At 50.2% G+C, this 21,263-nt stretch overlaps 1 protein-coding gene and 1 long non-coding RNA gene across 3 annotated transcripts in view; one reads left to right on the top strand and one right to left on the bottom strand.

The window, feature by feature from the left end:
• Nucleotides 1-21,263, bottom strand: part of MYLK (myosin light chain kinase) — a 180,160-nt gene that overhangs the window by 53,600 nt on the left and 105,297 nt on the right. The window contains 1 exon segment of the mRNA XM_077767620.1: nt 12,776-12,862. Coding sequence (XP_077623746.1) covers nt 12,776-12,862 — 87 coding nt within the window.
• On the top strand, nt 1,134-8,515 carry LOC144234402 (uncharacterized). 2 transcript variants are annotated; one of them, XR_013335935.1, is made up of 4 exons: nt 1,134-1,406; nt 1,778-1,875; nt 5,448-5,662; nt 8,203-8,515. It is a non-coding gene; the product is annotated as an uncharacterized LOC144234402 (long non-coding RNA). The 2 variants fall into 2 exon arrangements; XR_013335936.1 differs by lacking the exon at nt 1,134-1,406 and adding an exon at nt 1,457-1,606.

Here is a 21,263-nt window from a genome sequence, read left to right on the forward strand (position 1 = left end):
TTAAGAGTTGGACACTCAATTGACTGAGCCACCCAGGTGCCCTGAGACTGTCCTTGTTTTTAGGAAATATACACTGAAGTATTTAGGTATAGAGGATATCATATGTACAATTTACTTTCAAACTACTCATAAGAATTATACATACATATGTGTATGTATGTATATACGTGTGTGTGGAGAGGTAGAAGGAAGGAGAGAGTGAAAAAGCGAGGGAGAGAAAATACAACATAAAGCAAATGTGGTAAAATGTTAATATTTGAGGAATTAGAGTGACGGGCATACAAGCAATATTTGTACTGTTTTTGTATTCTTGAGTCAGAAATTATTTCAAATTAAAAGTTAAAGAGAAAGTTTTTTAAAAAAAATTTTACCCAGGGGGCACCTAACTGGCTCAGTCCATAGAACATACAACTCTTGATCTAGGGGTGGTAAGTTAAGCGCCACGCCACGCCACGCTGGGCGTACAGCCTACTTAAAACACACACACACACACACACACACACACACACACACACAAGTTTAATCCCTCCAACATGATGCAGTTGCTTAAATGAAGGCGTGCACTGTCGGCTAAGGAGATGGACAGGAAGGGGTCAGTGATGGGACACAGGATGGATCTGAGGGCCTGAGAACATGTGATCTGGGGAAAGGAGAAGGGCCCCATGCCTCAGGAACAGAGAGGGGCTCAGGGCTGAGGGTCAGGTTGTTTGGTGGAGGCTGTCCAGAGTGTAGGGCTAAGATTAGAGAACAGAGGTATGAAGGTAGTGTGACAATTTAAATTAAAGAAAATAAAAAATTCCGTTCTTCAGTCACAGTAGTCACATTTCAAGTGCTCGATAGCCACACGTGGTTCGTGGCTACTCTATTGCACACACACGGAACATCACTGTCATCACAGTGCTGGTCTAGAATCCCATGTCTGAGAGTTAGGTCTTTGTCCTGAGTGAGCAGGGAATCCTCACACAAACAGCAGTCCAGTTAGGCTTGAGGACCCCTGGAGGTCTCCCCACTTCCTGGGGGACAAGGTTATCCAATTAGGAGGCTACTGCCACCCTTTGGGAAGGGAGTGATCAAGGTCCAGCCTTGGTGAAGGCAGTTGCAGAGAAAATATAAGTTAAGAGTCAGAAGAAAAGTTAAAAGAATTTAGGGGCTGAACAAGAGGGAGGTGCAAAGATTCCTTCGAGATTTCTGGCTTGGATAAATAGGGAAAATTATAGTGACAGAATAAGAATTTGGAAGGGAAAGATGAGGCATTTGGTTTGGTCCAACTGAATGTGGCAGATGAAAAAATTTAACCCACTCATAGGCTAGAAGCCCAGGATCAGAATTCTAGAGAGGCTGGTGGGGATTGGAAGTGCAAGACTCCAGAACCAAACGTGCCATCATAATGGAAACAGTGATGATGGGTCAGTTCTTTGGGGACAAGAATGCAGTGAAAGATGAGAAGGGGCCAGGGTCCAATTCCCAGGGATGCCCAACATAAGGAGCTGGGATGAAGGAGAGGGCTGTGGGCCCCGAGTGATAGAAGCACTGTCACTGCAAGCAAGGGTGAAGGACAATAGGCACTGGGAAGTGGGCTTCGGGTCTGATCAGCACTGAGTGACGGGTAAGGTTTGAGAGGGCAGGTGCCATGAGACCGCGGGGTCAGAAGTTGCTCCAGAAGAAATTCTCAAGGAAACAGGGAGTCAGCTAATATGACAAGAATTCTGGAGTTGAAGGGATAAGGAGAACAGGGTGATGGAAGAGGGAATGTCAATCAAGCAAGGTTTCTTCCCAGGTGACAGAGGAGCACAGGTTTGAAAGCAGAAGGCTAGGAGTCAGTGGAGAGGGAAAGCCACAAGTTGGAACAGCATGGGAAAGACAAACCCCTTGGAGGTGAGTATCAGATGGGCTATGGAACAGCCATGACAGGCCAAGCCACGAAGCCCCTGCCCCTCTTCATCTAGGGCTGCTGGGAAGGGAGAGGCACAACTGGGAGAGGCCCTCATGGGAAGATGAGGGCTTCTACCAGAGCCCGGGTCTGACCTCCCATGGAGAGCAAAAGCCACCTGTTCAGGGTTGCTGTGTGAAGCTGCCTTTACCCCCCAAAATTCATATGTTGAAACTTGAGCCTCCCAGTACCTCAGGATATGACCATATCTGGAGATAGGGCCTTTAAAGAGGTAATTAAATTGTGGCGAAGCCATGGGGCAGGGGTCCCAATCCAAACTGCCTGGTGTCCTTGTAAGAGAAAATGTGGACACTCAGAGACACCAGGGGTGTGTGTACAGAGAAAAATCCATGTGAGGACACGGTGAGAAAGTGCCCATCTGCAAACCCAGGAGAGAGGCCTCCGAAAAAACCAACCTGCCAACATGCTGAACTTGGACTTCCAGACTCCAGAACTGTGAGACAACATACTTCTGTTGTTTAAGCTGCCCAGTCTACGATACTTTGTTGTGCAGCCACAGCGGGCGAGAGCAGCAGATGGGCTCTGGAGGCCGCAAAGGAGCTTGACAGTCCCAGAGCCAGTCAGGAGGGCAGTTAGCACACCATGCAATCCGATGACTCCAAAGTCCCACTCTTTACAATCCTTGGCAGCCCTAGTAAACCTGTGTGGCCCTAGTGAACCTAGAAGTAGGGCCCCAATGAGGACCTGTCTTCCTCTGTCACGATTAAATGGATTGAGGGCCAAAGTTTCATGTTTTTTCCATAAATTTGCATCTTCTGCTGTTTGAATTGGTTAGCATTTGGAGCTGGTTTAGTTCCTGTTAGTAAAGACAATTTTAAATGCTAATGATGTTCTATATCCTATTCTATACATATTTTATATGAGCATCTGCTGAAATCCATTAATTGTGTTTGGGGCTTAGAAGAATATATTTTAATAGGTTGGAAAGCAGAATCCCGATTCTAAAACTTGGTTTCTCACAGCGAGCTGGACTCACTGCATGCACTTTGTAACCCACGATCTCACTGTCCTTTTTCCCACTGGGTCCTTTCTCCAACCCAATATGAGCAGGGCCCCTCATATTGTTTCTATGTTGTGAAAAAGGGAATAGGTTCCCATAAAAGCCAGGTGATTTGTCAGCGTCCTAACACCAGAAGGGGCCATGTTAGACACAGGACCCAAGCCTCCTGATGCCCTGGGGGGCTGCCTCTGTGGCAGCTCACTCTCTGCTCCATCCCTAAATCCAGGTCCTCCAGAAGCCTTCTCTGTCCCCTTGCAGAAATGCAGTGGGCACAGGCTCTGGAGCTGGGCTTGGGTATTTAAATACTGTCCTGTCGCCCCCTGGCTGTGTGACTTCAAGCATGTTATGTAGCAGGGCGCCTGTGTGGCTCAGTCAGTTAAGCATCCAATTTCAGCTCAAGTCATGATCTCACAGTTGGTGAGTTTGAGTCCCATGTTGGGCTCTGTGCTGACGGCTCAGAGCCTGGAGCCTGCTTCAGATTCTGTCTCCCTCTCTCTCTCTCTCTCTCTCTCTCTCTGCCCCTCCCCCGCTCATACTCTATCTCTCTCATAAATAAACATTAAAAATAATTTTTTTTAAAAAAGCATGTTACTTAGCCTTTTGGAGCTTTAGTTTCCTCATTCAAAAAAATGTGAAGGGGATGAGTAAAATTTATTGTAAAACATTAAGCTACATTGTGAAGAAGGTAGAGCACAGGGTGCATGCTCTACTACCAGCCCCTCACCCCAGTCACCCCTCTTCCCCAGATGGGTCCCCAGAGGACTTCTCTGTCCAGTCCTTCACCTATTGAGTATGCCACCCTATGTCAGCTGAGCTCTGTACCTACAGGATGCCTCGCATGCTGCTCCCGGGGTTCCTTCTCCCAATCAAGTCCCCAGGGAGCCCTCTTGCTGGGCCAGGTGCTCAGACTCTCAGCTCTCCTTGGGTTACTAACTAGTTTCCTCTCCTCTGGATTCATCTGTCTTACCATCTCATTATCTTATTATTGTCAGCCCCTTGTCTCTTATTTCCTCTCCAACACCTTAAACTTCTGCACCAGCCGTTGTCAGAGAGGAATATCCTAGAAGGAAAATAAAATCCAACTATCTTTGCGAATCCCATGGCAGCTACTGACCACACTGTCAGGCTGGGAGGGCAAAGCATCCTCCCGCTGCCTGCCACTTGGTTTGTCCCTCTGGAGAAGAGCTCAGTCCCCTCTCCCAGACAGTCAGCCCCAGGAAGCACCTCCTCCTGGCATAGCACTGCTCTCCAAACTGATGCCCTCACGGTGCTTGGCTCACTGCTGCTCTTAGAGTTCCTCTTCTTCTTCTCTTTATTTATTTTGAGAGAGAGAGAGAGAGAGTGAGCGAGCAGGTGGGGGTGGAGCAGAGAAAGTGAGGGACAGAGGATCTCAACCAGGCTCCTTGTTGGCAGCAGAGACAGTGGGGAGCTCGATGTGGGGCTTGCACCCACAAACCATGAGATCATGACCTGAGCTGAAGTCAGATGCTTAACTGACTGAGCCGCCCAGGTGCCCCTCTCTGCCGGCCTCATTCTACCTGGAGCCCTGACCTCTTTCCTCAGCCCACCTGTACGTCCCACTACCTGACCATTCCCTCTCCTGGCACATACTGCAAGTCCAACACGTCCAAATCAAATTCAGGATCTTTTCCCCAAACCTGTTGCCATCCTGTTTCTCCCAAGGCCTTCTCCCTACCGTCTCCCGTCAATCAACTCCATCCATGACATACCTCCTCGGTCTGCCGCCTTCCACCTCCCCACTGTCACCATTCTAGCTCAAACTGTACTACCTCTTCAGCTTCCAGTCCCCTATGCCCCCCCAATACAGCCATCATCCCAAGGCCATCATTCTACTGTTTAAACTCCTACAACGGCCACCCACTGCCACTTAAGACCAAGTCCAGCTCATCTTACAAGGGCCTCTGAGATCTGTCCTCAGCTTTTATCCTGTCTTCCTTCTTACTCTTCCCTCTTAGAGAATACTGTTACCCAGGCCCTTGATGCTCTATGTCAGCAGTTTGCAAAATTGAGTGTGCATTATGAGCATGGGGGAAATTTGCTAGAAACATATTTCCTGGCTGTCCAGAGCACGCTGATTTTGCTGGGCCCTGCATCACCCTCTGGGGCGGGGGGGGGGTNTGGGTTCCATGTCCCTTTGAGGTGGTTCTTTCTTAGCACTCCTCGCAAGGCATTGCAATGCAGACACCTCCGTCCAACACGCATATATCACAGCACACTCCCTGGATACAGGAACAGGGCCCATTTGGTTCACCGATTGTACCGTCTGTGCCTAGTGTGGTACCTGGCACATGCGTGAAAAGCTATTAAAGGAATGAGAGGAGCCTCTGAGGATCTCTGTTAACCTGGGAGTTCCCAAGAGCAGTNNNNCCCCCCCGCGGCCCCCCCCCCCCACTGAGAGATAAAGCCCTGGGGCTTGAATCCCTGTGTGCAACTTTCCATTAAAAGGAGATGCCTCTTTGCTCTGTCACCAACTAGATCAAAGCTGCTGGGTGCTGAGCCTTCCACTCTAAAAAAGAGACAGGCTGAAGAGGAGCAGCAGCGATGAAAACATCATGAACAAAGCACTGAACTTGGACGCCTGCTGGGAAGCCTGGGGCAGCCATAGGGAGGCCAGCCTCCTGGCTGTCTGGGCAATCCAGCATTTTGCTTCTGCACCAGGCCTGCCTGAGCCCTGACCTATTCCTGGCCTGGTGAGCCTTCCTGCTGCCCTGAGTGGTGGTGGTGGGGGAGAAGGAGCGAGAGGGGAGGAGGTCAGTGCCCACAAGATCTCCAGACCACTCAGTCTGAAAGCAGAGGAGTGCCTCTCCCACGAATCAGCAGGGCAGAGGATCTGAGCAAGCATTTGGGAGATATCTGCAGGGCCTAGACATGGGTCTCTCAGCGTCAAAAGGGTCTGAGATAATGGAAAGCAAAGGAGAATTAAGGAGGTAGCACGAACAGCCTTGGGTACAGGGAGGTCCTTGGATGTCTGCTTCTCTGGGGACATTGTCCTTTTTAGGTAGTTGACTAAAAATAGACATCAAACCCTTCACAATTCCCAAAATCAGCATTAACTTTCTACCAGAGGCTTCTGAAGGTGACTCAGGCTGGGTGAAGTGTGGAGGAAGCACTCACACACAGGGCTGTGTCAGAGAAGGAGGGTGGCTGTGTGGACTTGAGGATTCAAGGCCGAATCCCACCGTCCTGCACTAGGGCAGACTCAGCGTTCTGGGTGACTTGACAAGCCCCCGATACTCCCCTGCCCCTGGCACACACCAGGCCCTTCCAGTATGTCTAACAGACAGACTTATGGAGAAATATTGGTCATTTTCCAAGAATTAACACCTCTGGGCAAATTTCCTGAAGACATCTTCTCCTAGCAAAGGCTGTCACACAAGAAGATTCCAGAGGAACACTGCTCTTCTTGCTAATGCAAACGCTTATCCCGAAGCCCCCAGGATACAGAACATCAGGATGGTTGTGAAAGAGCAGACCGGCATGGCCAGGATGGCAGTGCCAATGTCCTCTGTGGGGAGGACCTGTCCTCCCACTTAACAGGATCCTGGGAGACAATGGAAGGGCTGGGGAGGCACTGGGAGCAGCAGCCCACGGGTGGAGGTCACAGGGTCACATGCATGGCAGGGTGGGGGGGGTGATATTAGACACTATCACTCCTCATGGACAATATTTGGGTTGAGAGTAAATGGCAGCTGGTACCAGCTTTCAAAGGCATTCGTGGAAGTACCCCAGCTTCCCTTCCAGGGTCCCACATTGTCCAGTGTCAAGCAGGTCTTGATGCCAAATCCCCACCTGTCCAACATTTCCTTCCAGCTCTTTGAATCCTTTTTTTTTCAATGTTTTGTTTATTTGTTTATTTATTTTGAGAGAGAGACAGACAGCGTGAGCAGGGAAGGGCCAGAGAGAGAGGGAGACACAGAATCAGAAGCGGGCTCCAGGCTCTGAGCTAGCTGTCAGCACAGAGCCCGACACGGGGCTTGAACCCACGAACCATGAGATCATGACCTGAGCCGAAGTCAGACGCTTAACCGACTGAGCCACCCAGGTGCCCCTCAAGCTCTTTGAATCCTATGGTGACTTAACATTCCCCATGACTCCAAGAAAATATTTAAAAGAAAGATTTGATCCTGAGGGAATCTTCCAGGAAAACCAGACACTACTTTTGACATCCAAAGATGCTTTCAAGTTGATGTGACTTTTGGTTTCAGGGAGAGACACATGGGGGGGCCAAGGTAACGACATCTAAAAGTTTAATCTGGAATGGTCCATCGTGGCGACTGAAACCCACGTGACCAATGTCAAGCCAACGCCATGCATGGAATACAGAGGGGTGTTCTCTCTGCATCGTCCCCAAATCCCAGAGGTGCAGTAGAGGCAGGGACCTTAAAGCATGGGGACTCATGAATCAGTCTGAAAAATCACATGTTCATCACATCCCTACTTTGAGGGAGGCACTGACATTTCCAAGACGAACAGGCCCTGGTCCCTGTCCTCAAGTTATAAAAGTGCCCTATGCTCATCGATCTCTTTTCAAAAAGACTACCAGCTCCACAGACTGACAGACAGGAGGAATTCCTTAGTCTGTTATCACCCTGGCATTGTCTCCTCTGTAATTTTTTAAATTTTATTTATTTATTTTTGAAAGAAAGAGGGAGAGAGAGACAGAGGGAGAGAGAAAATCCCAAGCAGGCTCCTCACTGTCAGCACAGACCCCGATTTGGGGCTTGAACTCATGAACCTGAGCTGAAATTAAGAGTGGGATGCTTCACTGACAGAGCCACCCAGGTGCCCTCTCATCTGTACTTTCTAAAACAATTTCTTAAGCCCCATCAATACTTCCCTCACACAAAGTTCCACTCAGACCCCCTCCAGCTGAGTTCCCCTAAAACTGTACCTTCTGCTTAAAGCTTCCTTCCCATCAGGATGTTTCTGCCACTGTGTAACCCAAGCCACACTTGCTGTAGCATCAACCCATCACATACTGGGTGATATAAAGGGGAGTTAGCTGACCTCACCTGAACTGTGTCTGTCTCTCTGTCTCTGCCTCTCTGTCTCTCTCTCTCTCTTACACACAGAGCATTCCATAGAATGAACTGATATCAGAGCTGGGAAAAAAAAAACCTGGGCTCAGTTGCAGATAGTCCCCGTCTGGCAGGTCTGGAGACCACGGCTTTGACCAAGGCCACGTGTTCAATCAGAGGCAGAACCAAGACTTCTGTCCCTTGCTTTCTAGCCCAGTGGCTTTCTGGCTACGTCTTGTGCCAGAGCACTGCCCCAGAGCCTGGCACGAGACATGCGCATCTGGAGATACAAGGATGCTGCTGCCTCCCGTGCCTGCTCAAATCAGGCGGAGTCTTGGATGCTTCACCCCAGGCCTGTGCACCTATTTCTTGCTCTTTCTTCAAAGGTAGGGATGAGCCCTGTGGACTGGAGGAGTGGACGAAGGGTTCCAGGAGTGTTGACAGTAACTGCCCATCGGGGTGGGGGAAGCAGTATGAAAGGATATCAGGACAACTGACAAAAACTGCGTGCAGACCATGCATTAAATAGTGGTATTGGTTCAATGTTAACTGATTTTAGTAACCACATTGTGGTTAAGTTCTTAGGAGATACACAATGACATATTTAGAGGTCAAGGTCATGATGTCTCTAATTTATTCACAAATGGTATATATATACCTACATGATGCATGGTGAATATATATGAATATATACACAGTGTGTATACATATGTATGGATATCTGATGAACGGTGAATATACTTATATGAATACATACATAAAGAATGCTAGGACACTGCAACAAAATGTGAATAATTGGTGGATCTCAGTAATGGGTACATGCAAGCTGTAAATTTGAAATTATATCAAAATAACGTTATAAAAATTTCCTCTTGAGAGGCATGCAGCAAACACACTGACAGGTCTCAGGACCCAGGCAAGCATGCCAGCTGTCACCCTCCTCGTCCCCCCCCAGCTCTCATGGCAGCAGACCCCTGCCCCCTCGTGGGCTGGGGGCAGCACTTGCCCAGGCTTGTGTGGACCGCACAAAGTATGGCTCCGAGACCAGCAAGGCCCAGGGCGCTGCAGCAGGAACGTGATCAGGGCTGTCCTCACAGTTCCAGATCCTACCAGCTGTCAGACCCTGGATAGGACACTTTAGTTCTCAGAGGCTCAGTTTTGTTCATCTGTAAAATGGGAACTACTCGCAGCTCAGTTGAGTGAGACCTGCCTGAAGTGGTCTGGGACTAAGTGCCTTAGATGATGCCTGCTGCACGGGAGCTCAGTAGACACTAAGTGAGCACCTGTGTCGGGGCCTCATAGCATCCCTTCCAGCATCTATATGGTTCCTCCCTCCAGTGCTCCAGCAACGTCATCCTTCCTCTTCAAGCCACACTCCTCTCTCTTTCATGACCCAGAGTTTCCCTGGTCCCGAGTCACCCCAAACCACCACTCCTCACTCCTGTACTTGGGAGTTGGTGTCTGGCGGGTTAGCTCGTACCTGTTTTCTCTCATCCCACCACCTGGCTTGGCAGGTGGACCTGGCCTTTCCCTCATGGTCCTCCCAAGGGCCCCCGGGCCGTTGTGTGGACATGTGCCCTCTACTCTCACACCTGACAGCTCACACACTAGGGCTGAACAACACAGCTGGGGTTGGGGGGAGGTCATCCAGGGAGGGATCTGGCTATGATCTGTTTGACATGAAAACCACTTGGCCTTCCCTCGGTTACTGGCAGGAGAGCTGGACTTCCTGGTTAGATTAGGTACTTCCCAGCCCTTGAAAAAACTGAACACACGTTACAGCCAGACCACTCAGGGACAAGAGAATCAATCTGGGCTTTCTCGTGGGATCAGAGACGTCTGGGACCGGGGATGGCCATGCTAAGAGAAAAAGGCAAGGTGCAGAGGTGTCCAGATTACATGATGTATTTACACAAGTATATGTAAGTGCATAGAAAAACATTGTGAATATATTTGAAAAGGTGAGCAGAACTGGAGGTAGATGAAAGAGGGCTTTCATGTTGTACCTGGTATAATTCTATACTGTTTAGAATGTCTTAAAGAAGAATGCATGCATGTTCAACTTATGTAATTAATAAATAATACAAATTATCCCAACAAGTGAGAAATGAATTGGGGGTACAGGCCTAAAAGACAACCTCTTTCATTGCCTATCTCTGAGCAGCTGCCTTCTCAGGAGCCTCTGGGAAGGAAGCCCCATGGTGTTCTAGAGGCATCCAGAGAACTCCACAGGTTTCTGAAGGACACGAGCATAGGTGTGTAAGCAATTGGAGGGGCTGCCAGAGCCACCCTGCTAATGTTCTCAGTGCCCAGTGGGTGATGAGTTGGGGTGATGTGAGGCTGGGCGGATGGGCCATTCAAAGTGGTCATTGCTGTATGTGGAGACACACATTTCCATTCCCTTGGGGGTAAGACATCTGACTGTAACTGCAAGATGAAGGCTAGAGTAAAATTCCCCTTCCACAGACAAGCAGCGTCCGCTAGACTTAATCCTATATGGATGTATTTCTATGCTATGGAAAGGGAGACCAGCACTTTCTGCCAGCCCACCCTCTCCCTAAGCAGTACCACTGACTGAGCCCCACTCCCCACTGACTCTGTAGGGGTAAGAACCTTGGCTTCCAGCATCTTGCTCCTTCCCTAAAGAGTGGAGACTGTGGGCTGGTGCCAGAGACAGTCTGAGGACCTGGGCACGAGGGTTCCTAAGGCAGTGCCACACTTAACAGAGGCAGTAAGGAGGCCCCCTCTGCTTCTAAAGACCAACAGTGCGTACACTGGGTGTTTCCAGGCTTCCAGACTGACCAACCACACCCTGGAATGGCCTAGGGGCTTGAACAAATACCGAAGCCTGGATCCTACCTCTAAAGATTCTGATTTAACTAGGCGGGGGTATCCAGCAGCAGAGGTTTTAAAAGTTCCACAGGTGTGTTGAGAGTCCCCACCCCAAAATCAGACAATGACAACTCCATCGGTGTGCCCCACCACCTTCTCTCCTCCAGCGCAAAGGCCCAGCTCCCGGAGCTGCTCACTGTCCCCAGCTGGTTTTCTCTTTCACAACTTTCCCTTGGACCCCACCTCATCCCCCCAGGATCTGCCTGTAACAGATGTACCAGAGCTGAGGGCAGCAGGCTGCTGAGGGCTTGACTCAAACTCCATGCACTCCCGCCGCTGTCCCCAGGAGAGATGAATGATGGCATCCGTCCCTAAGTCACAACCACCTGGTGCTCTTCTAAGATCCCATTTTCCGGTAACTATTAGAGCATGGGCCCAAGCAATCCTCTTGGAAAATAAAATCACCAACCTATTTTCACTGGGTTTTTCTTACAGTTATATGTGAATTTCCAGCAACTTATTAAATGTCTACTCCTGATAATCTGAGTTCCTCATTTCGGTTAAATATCCATTAGACATTATAATTCCAATTTGGCTGCACTAGCATACTGAAGGCTGGGCATCCCCCTGGCACCCGCCTGGAGTATGCACAAGGAATCCAAGCTCATCATTAGGAGGGTAAATATGCAGCTTTGAAAAGAGGAGAATAGGGACACCCGGGTGGCTCAGTCAGTTAAGCGTTGACTCTGGATTTTGGCTCAGGTCATGACCTCATGGCGTGTGAGTTAAAGCCCTGCACTGGGCTCTGTGCTGTCAGTGCAGAACCTGCTTAGGATTCTCTTTCCCTCTCTCTCTGCCCCTCCTCCACTCTCTCTCTCTTTCTTAAAATAAATAAGCTTAAAAAATACAAATAATTTTAAAAAAGAATACATGTATATGCACACATAACTTATATTTTACAACTGCACTGGTGTAAAGATGAATATATTGTGAATTGAAACATTTTCTTTGACCCAAAAGTTTAGTTTTTCTTTTAATTCTGTAAGATATTGAAATATTTTTGTGGACGCCGGGTGCTGTGCCTGATACATCAGTGGGCCCTGGGGGAAGGTGAGACCCAGGAAGAGGGGGACAGTTCCACAGAGTCACAGAAGTCCTTCCCTGCACAGCTATTTATACCAAGCTGCAACTCTGCACTGCCCTCTCTAAGCAAGGCCTGGCATCCTGGAAGCCCCAGGGGCAGCCCTCAGGGGACTTACAGTGGATGAGGGGTGAGCCACACACACAACACCAGACACTGGGCAGAAGGCAGTGGCAGCAGGGAGGTGCTTAGTGCTCGGGGAGCACACGGAGGGAAGGGTTCCTTGCAGCTGGAGCAGGGACAAACTCAGGAGTGAAGTGGCTTTTCAGTGGGAGTCTGTCCCACGAAAGAGGCGTCTCATGGAGAGAGGTCCCAGAGCAAGGCATGATGGAAGGAGCACGGGACTTCCAGTGCACACGGAGGAGCCCCGTCTGGCTTGAGGATAAAGTAGGATTCAGGAGTTGGGGGCAGACTGCGAAAGAAAGGCCAGACCACACGGCCAAACATGTGTGCACAAGTGTAACATGTGTGAGGCTCACTCGTGTGGGTGGGGTGGGCTCTGGGGACTGCCAGGCACTGCAACCGGGAGTGATAGGAGCAGAGCCACGGCCTGGAAGGGCTCTGCCCGGCAGGAGGGACTCACCTGGAGGAGATCAGGAGGAGGAGTCTTGGTGAGAAGCCCAGAGGGCCTGAGTGAGGTGGCGAGTGGACGTGGGTGTGCACCACTAAGGCCGTGCAGAGGCTGGGAGAGACGGGCAGTGCCAGATGGCCACTGGCCCAGTCACCAGGGCTTCACGGGGCTCGCTGGGGTGCAGGCAGGGAAGCCGGGGCTCAGTCCTGGGGTTGCCTAGGAAAGCTGAGCGAGTACTTACTCTCCGTTCCTAGCACGGGGGGAAGAGAGCTCTTGGGCCTCCGGGCTCTCATCTCAGGGGCCTTGGCATTCTCCCTGGCAGGAGCATCTGCAACACAACAGGTAACGACACACATTAGTTGGCTGCTGCCCAAGGAAATGAACAGAGGAGGTGTCTCAATAAAAATCCCACCTCAACCAAAATGACAGCAAGCCCCCCCCCCCCCCCGCCCCCAGCTCCTCCTTCCACTCTGGGGGCCCTCCCTGCTTGCCGCGCAGACGGCGCCGGCCTCGGGCACCTTCTTCCTCCAGAGCACCAAAGAAGGAGCGTGCGTGCGCTCCACTGTGCCTTATAAATCAGGTGGAGAGAGCAGTCGCCCAGGCAAGATGGATGGACAGGCTATCCTGGGAGCTAGTTCTGCATTCCCCTGTACGGCAGACATGGGCTACCAGGAATCACATGGCTGGCAGGGCTGGAGGAGCGGCGGTACCCCCGGGCTCACCTCTCTCCCACCTTTTCCCTTTGCTGGGTCTTCACTCACTGGGTTTAACTGCTCTGTATCTCCAAAAGCCTGCTGTGTATAGAGAGGTCTCTCTGCCAGAGGAAGGAGGGGACAGGGTACATGCCTCGGCTCATGGTTTGGGAGGGGCCTGCACCTTCTGATTTCCTGGACTTCCTCCTACAGATGGTCACTGACAGACTTTCAGACCAGATGAAGGCCTCTGAGCAGGCAGCTGGCACGCCTCATCCCCTCTGGACTGAGCCTTGGGCCCATAATGGGAGCCTATATACTCCTCCTCAAAGTGGACCCAACGAAACCCTGCAGAGCCTTCTGGGTGGGCCTGAAACAGTATGTGGATGAGTGCACAATGCCTCGATCCTCTCTTCCACGTTCCCTATTCCATGTTAATGTCCAGTGTGGACATTACCACACTCTTTCCCTTGTTGGGGCAGAAGAGTAACATCACGCTGGGCTGGGCTGGGCAGAAGGGGCCTTGCTGGGCCCCAAGGAGACTAGACTTCAGGAAGTTTTGGGGAAACCACCCAGGAACTCAGATAAGAAGGAGCTGGTTAAACAGCTATCACTGTGTTCCAGCATTTTCCCCACAAGGAATTAACTTCAGGGATGTGCTGAGAGGGAGCCTCCCCGTCAGAGTCCCTTCCTGCCATTCCTTTTCCGACTCCTGAAGACAGGAAACTCAGAGGGAGGAAGGAGCGGGTGGGACTTTCCAGCTGAAGCTTGGGCCACATTCCTGTGGCTTGACTGGGGAGGAAGGGCCATCTTGCTGTCTTGCCTCCTGGATGGGGCAGTCCTAGCTGCTAACACATGCCCTCTCCCAGACTGGTTCCTGGGACTCTGTGTGGTAGACACAGGTTGCCTAGAACTGGGGCCTGGGGGCGAACACTTCCCTAGCACATGGACTCCTGATGCTCCCATCTGGATGCACTGCTCCTACTAGATGGCATTTGGGTCTCTTTTCTGCTTGAGAAGGTGGATTGGCCCATATAAATCCTCCTGCAGAGGATTCCTTCCCAACCTAAAGCCTGCCCACTCTCAGTTTGAGCTGGGTATTCCAGGAACGGATACACGGTGTGGGCATCATCCAAGCTCACCAGCAGCTCCGAGGCACACAGGCCTCTGGGGCCGTGGGAGCAATTCCCTACTGAAGTCAGCCAAAGCCGTACACATGCCACTACAGGAATGGTTGAGTGTAAGCCTCATGAAGAGCTTTCTAGCAGTGTATGGGAGGGGGCAGTGCTGAGGGAACCAAGCTGGAAGTCTACTCTGCCTCCACTTCTCTCCTTCTGCCAGCTTCTGTAAGAGCAAAGGGAATCCTGCATGGTGAGTCAGGGGTCCCTGCCTTCCGTCGCCAACTCCGCCTGTGTCCTGTCTCCTCAGTGGCCGCCCACATGCCAGGTTCTGTGTGGATACAGATGGAGGAGTAGAAAGTCCCGTGAGGAGTGGATGATTTCACTTCCTCACACTGGGTGTTCCTCCACTCCCCGCCCCCCTACCTCCTGGTCATTCTCAGCTACAAAAAAATCCTCAGTACGTATTTGTCAACTTCTATGGTTCTCAACATCGGCAGCCCATTAGAAGCAGCTCTACATAGGTGTCTCACTCCCCAGATCCTGGTTTAATTGGTCTAGTTAAGGGCCTGGGTGTCAATATTATCCAGAAGCTCCACAGATGTATTTAATATGTCACTCCTAGTCTGTGTGCGATACAGGCTGTGTGTGTGTGTGTGTGTGTGTGTGTGTGTGTGTGTGTGTGTGTGTGTGTTCGTGTATGTGTATATCTGTATGCACACGTGTGTATATGCCTGTGTGTCTAGAGGCAGACGTGCAGCACACGGAGGGTGTCAGGGACTATTCTGAGAGACAGGAATACCTATCAGTGTACCTCTTGATGTCTGGGGACTAGGGTGCCATAAACCAGGGTGTGGGGGTAAGTCCATGTTTTCCTGTTTAGGGCCCTCCTTTCTTCCCTTCCTTCAAGACCTGAGAGGCACCAGTGACAGTTTACAAAAAGGTACACTCCAAAGTGTGTGTGTTTCCCCCTTTTAAAGAAGAAAAGGAGAAAGCCAAGTGGGTACAGAGTTCTGTGCTCCTTGGCTTCAATACTCTCTTTGCCCATCTTTCTTCTGCTGAGTTCTGGGGACATCACAGGAGGGAGATACAGAAGGATCGGGGTTGCTTTGTTTTTTTTTGTTTTTTTTTTTTAACTGATATGTAATTTGAGGCATAAGCAAGCCATGGATGAGAAGCCTGGTCTGCCTGGGTTCCTAAGGAAGGGACACAGGAACGGAGATTCCTTCTTTCCTCGTGGGGTTGTGTGGGCCTTTGCTTCCAAGTGGCATTAGAGTAGAGGCCCAGAGAGGAGGGTACTAGTTTTGGCTTTGTCATTAGCAGTCTTGAGACCATGAGCAAATTATATTAACTGCCCTGGGTCTGTATTTCCACATCTGCACAAAGGAAAGTGTGCTTACTCTTTCTACCACAGTGTTAAGCTGTTCAAAGGAGAGAATGTATTCAGTAGTGCTCGGGAAAGGAGAAAAATCATCACGTACCTATTAATTCATTCCTCTTGCTCACCACATTTCCTCAGCTCCCTCCCAGTCCGCTTTAAAATTCTCCACTTTCAAAAAGCCCTGCCTGACCAGCCCCCACCCTCATGTGTCTGGCCTCCGCATCTGTCTTCAGCTTTTGGGTGCTGGCTTTTACACTGACGTGTGAGTACACTACGCTGTCATGTGCTTTGAGCTTTGTTTTTAGAAGTTCTGTGTACTTTATCTTTCCATCTGACCATGAGGAAAGGGGCTCAAGTTTCCCTTTCAAACCAGGCACACCTCCAGACTTGGAGCCCCCCAGGGGTGGGCCCGAGCCCCCCCTTCCCTCTCAGTCCTCCTGCCCCATGGGGCTGTGTGCGCACCGGGGGCCACTGGCCCTCCGTGATGGCAGCAAGGGGCGGGCTGGAAGGACCGTGTGCTTAATCAGAACCAGCTCTGTGCTCACATGGATGCGCAGGGGATAAAAATAATAGTAATACAAGTCTAAGAGCAGCTTGTATTTTCTATTTTAATCAGTTTGTGATGAAACTGAACTCCATTTCTAGATCTGGGCCCCAGGGCTGGAGTCCATTGCTGGCCTGGTTGTGCCCCCAAAGAAGGATGGGAAGATGGAAATATAGGGAGGTGGGGGGCCTCTACATAGGGAGGAAAATGTGTCCTTATATGGACAATGCCTCACCCCATCCACTCCTGGGCTCGTTCTGGACCCGGCCCTTCAGGGCAGCCTTTTTGCTTCTGTCTTCCCCAGGAGGTTGGTTCCCTGAATTACAAGCCTAGGGCAAGGGGAGCGAGGTCTTGGAAGGCTTCGGGAGGGGGGTTCAAGCTCCCAGGAGTGCCATGAGGGGCAGGGCAGAGGGGCTGGCTTCTTTCTCTGCGGAGGCAAGCAGCAGAGGCAAGCAGCAAGCTGGCTCAATCAGAAGAGTGGCGCTCTAGTTAGGAAAAAGCTCCTTTCTGGCTCTGCTGTTTGGGGCCTGAGTCCTTGGGCAAGTTCCCTGAGCTTTTCTGAGCTTTGACCTTCACCAGGAAAACAGGAGTAACACCCCAACAGAGTGAATGAGATGTAAAGTAACAGCAGGCATTTACTGGGTTACGTAGCCCATGCCTGGCACGATGCTAAGTGCTTTATCTGCTTGTTTCACGCGGAACCGTACCATTTGCCAATATTCAAGGTCTCTGGCCTACTGGCGAAGCGGTTCTATTTAGTTCAGTCTAATGCATGTTAGCTGCCTGTGGCGACATGACCGACAAACGTGAAAGTGGGAGCAGACTTATGAATGAAGAAGGGTGTGTGGCTTTCAGTTGAGGCACAGTCAGAGGGCCCCGATGGCCGTGGTGGCAGCAAAGCACCATAGTTTGGAGCCATTGCTTGCGTTTAAATCCCCACCCAGCTAGTTATTAGTTACATGGACTTCAGCAGGCCACTCAGTCTCTATATGCCTCAATTCAGACTCTTTTACTATCACTCCGCTAAACCCTCTTGTCAGTCACAAACCTCCTGTGAACTGTCAAAGCCAATGGTCTCAGGCTCATCCTACTCTACTCGGTGGCAGCACCTGACACACTGATGTTGTCATTCCTTCCTTATGCAAACGGCTGCCATTTGGCTTCTGGGGCACCCCTGTCTCCTGGATTTCCTCTTATCCCACTGTGGCCATTCCTTCTCTGTATCCTTCCCAGGCGTCTGTCCTGCCTTCCTCCTCCTTCTCCCTACTCCATCCATATCCACCTTAGGGGCCTCATCCAGTCCCAGGACATTCAGGGGTTTCTTATGTAAGACCCCCATACCCTGCCTCCAACCCTGACCTCCTTACTCAACTCCAGGTTCATCTAAATGCCTGCCATGTGATGTGCCCACCTGGATGTCTAATGGACATCTCACACTTCACAGGCACTTGATTGGCCCCTGCCCCCTGCATGCCTATCTCAGAAGGTGGTGCCACCATTGATCCACACTCCCCCGCGAGACCTAAGTCACTTTGACTTCCCTTTCTCTCCATTTCTTCTTCTTCTTTTTTAATGTTTATTTTTGAGAGACAGAGAGTGAGAGAGAGTGACAAAGCATGGGTAGGGGAGGGGCAGAGAGCAAGAAGACATAGAATCTGAAGCAGGCTCCAGGCTCCAAGCTGTCGGCACAGAGCCTGTTTGGGACCCAAACCCACAAACCGTGAGATCATGACCTGAGCCGAAGTCGGACACTTAACCCACTGAGCCACCCAGGCTCTCCATTTCTAATACATCACCAAATCCTATCAGTAGCTGTGCGAATAGATTATGCATCTCATCACTTCTTACATCTTCCATGGAGCCTAAGCCGACATCAGTTCCTGCGTGGGCCATCATTGAAGGTCTCCCTGCTCTCTGTCTCATCCATATGTGGACTGGGTGACCCTGCTCACCATGGTCACCTGAGTGATCCTTCACCATGTTGGAGCTGGCCCACCACACTCAGGCTTGCAGATCTGGCTGCTGGTCGTCCTCACCTCATTTCCCACCACTCTGCCCCTGAATCACAGCTCAGCCACCCTGGCCTTCCCACTCCTGGGAATGCCTCAGGGATAGTCTCTGCTCAGGGCTTTGCTCTCACCATTACCTCCTCCTTCCTCCTTTGAGACTCCTTCATACTTCCTTCAGGCCTCTGTTCCAATGTCACTTCCCCACAGAGGCCTCATAGCCACCCTGTCTAATAGCAACATCTCCTTCCCCACACCCTACTGTGCTTCCTTCACAGCACCTGATACTGCCTGAGATTACATGGCTGTTCATCTGTATTAGTGTTTTCCCCTCACTAGAATGTAAAGTTCCTAAGAACAGGAACTTCTGTTTTGTTCACTGCTTTTACCCCAGCCCCAAGAGCAGAGTCTGACACAGAGTGGGATGAACAACCACAGGATGCCAGCTGGAATGTCACCTCCTACCACTCAAATGCATGACTCTTGATGGTCATGAAGCCCTTGATCTCACTGGTAGCTGTGGCCAGGGTGGCTGAGGAAGGGTAGCTTAAGCCCTGTCTTGGGATTTGGGCCTACAAAGGGTGTTGTTTCCCTACCTCTCAGCTGGGTCTGAATGAGAGGGAATGGGTCACTCAGGCCAGGTGTGCCAAAGGACTTCCCAGTAAGAAGGGCCATCACTAAGGCAGACCTAGATCTCTCAGACAGTGGACACTGCCATGCTATTCCTTAGACAGAGAGGCCACACCAAGTCATGGAAAGGGTAGGCTTTAGAACCCGACACACTCCGGTGTGAGCCCTGTCAGGGCAAGTCTTGTTCTAACTCCCTGTGCAGGGTGAGAGTCTTCACCTCCTGTGTACTGTCTGTGTGACCCGGGAAGGCTGTTGACCCTTGCAGAGCCTCGGTTTTCCCACTGATAGATACCCTGCCCAACTGTTGTATAAGCTAAAAATGCACAAGAATCTCTGGCCAGAGCAAATCTTGAGGTCAGCTTTTGTTCCCCTGGATGAGTTGTCTGGCAAGTCCTTACCCACTTTGGGCTTCAGGTGCTTTCTGGGGTACGAGGCTGACACTCGCCCTTCTGCTGTACTTGGAAGGAGCAAGGGTGTGACCAGATCAAGAAAGTGCATGAGACCATCCTTTTTCTTAGGGAAAAGACACACAGCATGATGATCATAGCCAGATGTGCTGAGTTATAAAGGCTACCTCCCTTTGTCTTTCCTCTAAGTGGGAAAAATGGGAGTGTGGCTAATACAGAATGGCCAATGAGCCAAAGTCATTTTTATGAGGTCCTGAAATATATCGTTTTATTGGCTACAGGCACATAGTCTTCATGGTGTTTGGCACAGGCTGGGTGACTGAGAGCTAGTGACCGTCAGGAGGTAGGGCCAGCCTGATGTCAGCAGGAGTTATAGTCCCCACCCCTCGTGGAGAGGGACCTCATTGCCCCTTGGGAGGGAGGGACACAGTCCTATTGAGAGGTTGAGCAGGCAGCTGCAGATGGAGAGAGAAATCAGGAGACCCCACACAATGAATGAATAGTCTTTTCTTAGGGCAAGTTCAGTTAAAAACTATGGGTGCTCTCTTCAGAAAGATGCTCTGATCTACAAACACACAAAATTCTGCCTATAATTTCAAAGAGTCCATGGACCCCCTGGGATCTTTAAGTTAGGTACCACTGCCTTGGAGACAGCTGGGAAGACCGGGGGACAGATGGAGGACAGGAAACCAGCTCGGCTGAGGGGAGCACAGGAGGGGAAAAGGTGCCTCAAGGTGGCAGGGGAGAAGTTAGGGAAACTGCAGTCCTTTGTCTGGAGGTGGCTCATGGCTGAGGAATAAAACTCCATGCGGCAAGAAGGCCACCCACGCGCAGGACACTAATATATCTCCAAGTCTAGCAACAGGGAAAAGAGTGGGTGTGAAGGGGGCTGCCCTTTTTCTCTCTGAAAAACAAAAACCAATTAACTGAGAGTCAGTCCTGTTATCTCAGCTGGTCTCCCTCTGATCCCTTTGCTAGCTCTTCTCCTAAGACCCAGCTCTTAGTCAGCAGCCTCAAGGCCAAGCTAGAGATAAGTAATGGTGATCAAGATTAGTAGAAAGTACAAGGGAATCCAGTAGAAGGAGGCCAATTTATGGGTCAAAAAGTCCCTTATGTTGCTGAATGAATTGTCCAAATCTTAAAAAAGAAAAAAAATCCCCAAATGTATTCTATAGGGAAAAAGAAAATTTTATTTTGAAAACAAAGTTTGGTTTTCAAAATAAAACATTTGTTGTTTCTCAAAAAGGTCCTGACATTTTGCAGATAAGGAGAATGAATTGCTATCCTGCCTTCAACCGACCATGGAAATAGGACCCAAAGAGTCCAGGGATCCCAAAAGCAGATATCCTCATTAACAGGCTGGGCTTCCTTCTAGACTGGTTGGGTCTAAGCACGGGTCTCAAGTGCGGGCTGTTTGGAGTCAAGTTCCCAGAAACACTTTTTTGGTTTTTGTTTGTTTGTCTATTTGTTTTTTAAACTGCAGCACCTGTTAGGGAAAGGAGCAGAAATGTGACCTGGGCAGGTGATAGCAGGGTCACACGGTAGAGTACTTGGCGGCAGCAGCCCCTACCCAGAGCCTCAAAACATGGGTTTCAAGCCCCCCTCTGAACTGACCCATCAAATCCACTCCTTTGACTCAGAGCCCCAGTGACAGACACATTCACGGAACTCCAGTGAGACATACACAATATTCTACCATTTCAGCTTTACTGCGGCCATTGGCAATTTAAGTTGTTTTGCCATTGTGTATATATTTTTCTTAACTTTTCTCTTCTATGCTCTTTTTTCTTAAAAAAAAAAAAGACTGCTTTTCTTTTTTTCCATTCCTAATATATCACGGATCTCCGTGTTTATGATCAAGAAATCAGATTATAAAGCCGAGAATGGGGACAAAGGTTCTATATCTTGTGGAATGGCATGGAAACAGGTCAGGACTTTATACCCCAAGTGA

Source organism: Crocuta crocuta, unplaced genomic scaffold (genome assembly GCF_008692635.1).
Source record: "Crocuta crocuta isolate KB4526 unplaced genomic scaffold, BGI_CrCroc_1.0 scaffold45, whole genome shotgun sequence".
NCBI classification, from domain to species: Eukaryota; Metazoa; Chordata; class Mammalia; order Carnivora; family Hyaenidae; genus Crocuta; species Crocuta crocuta.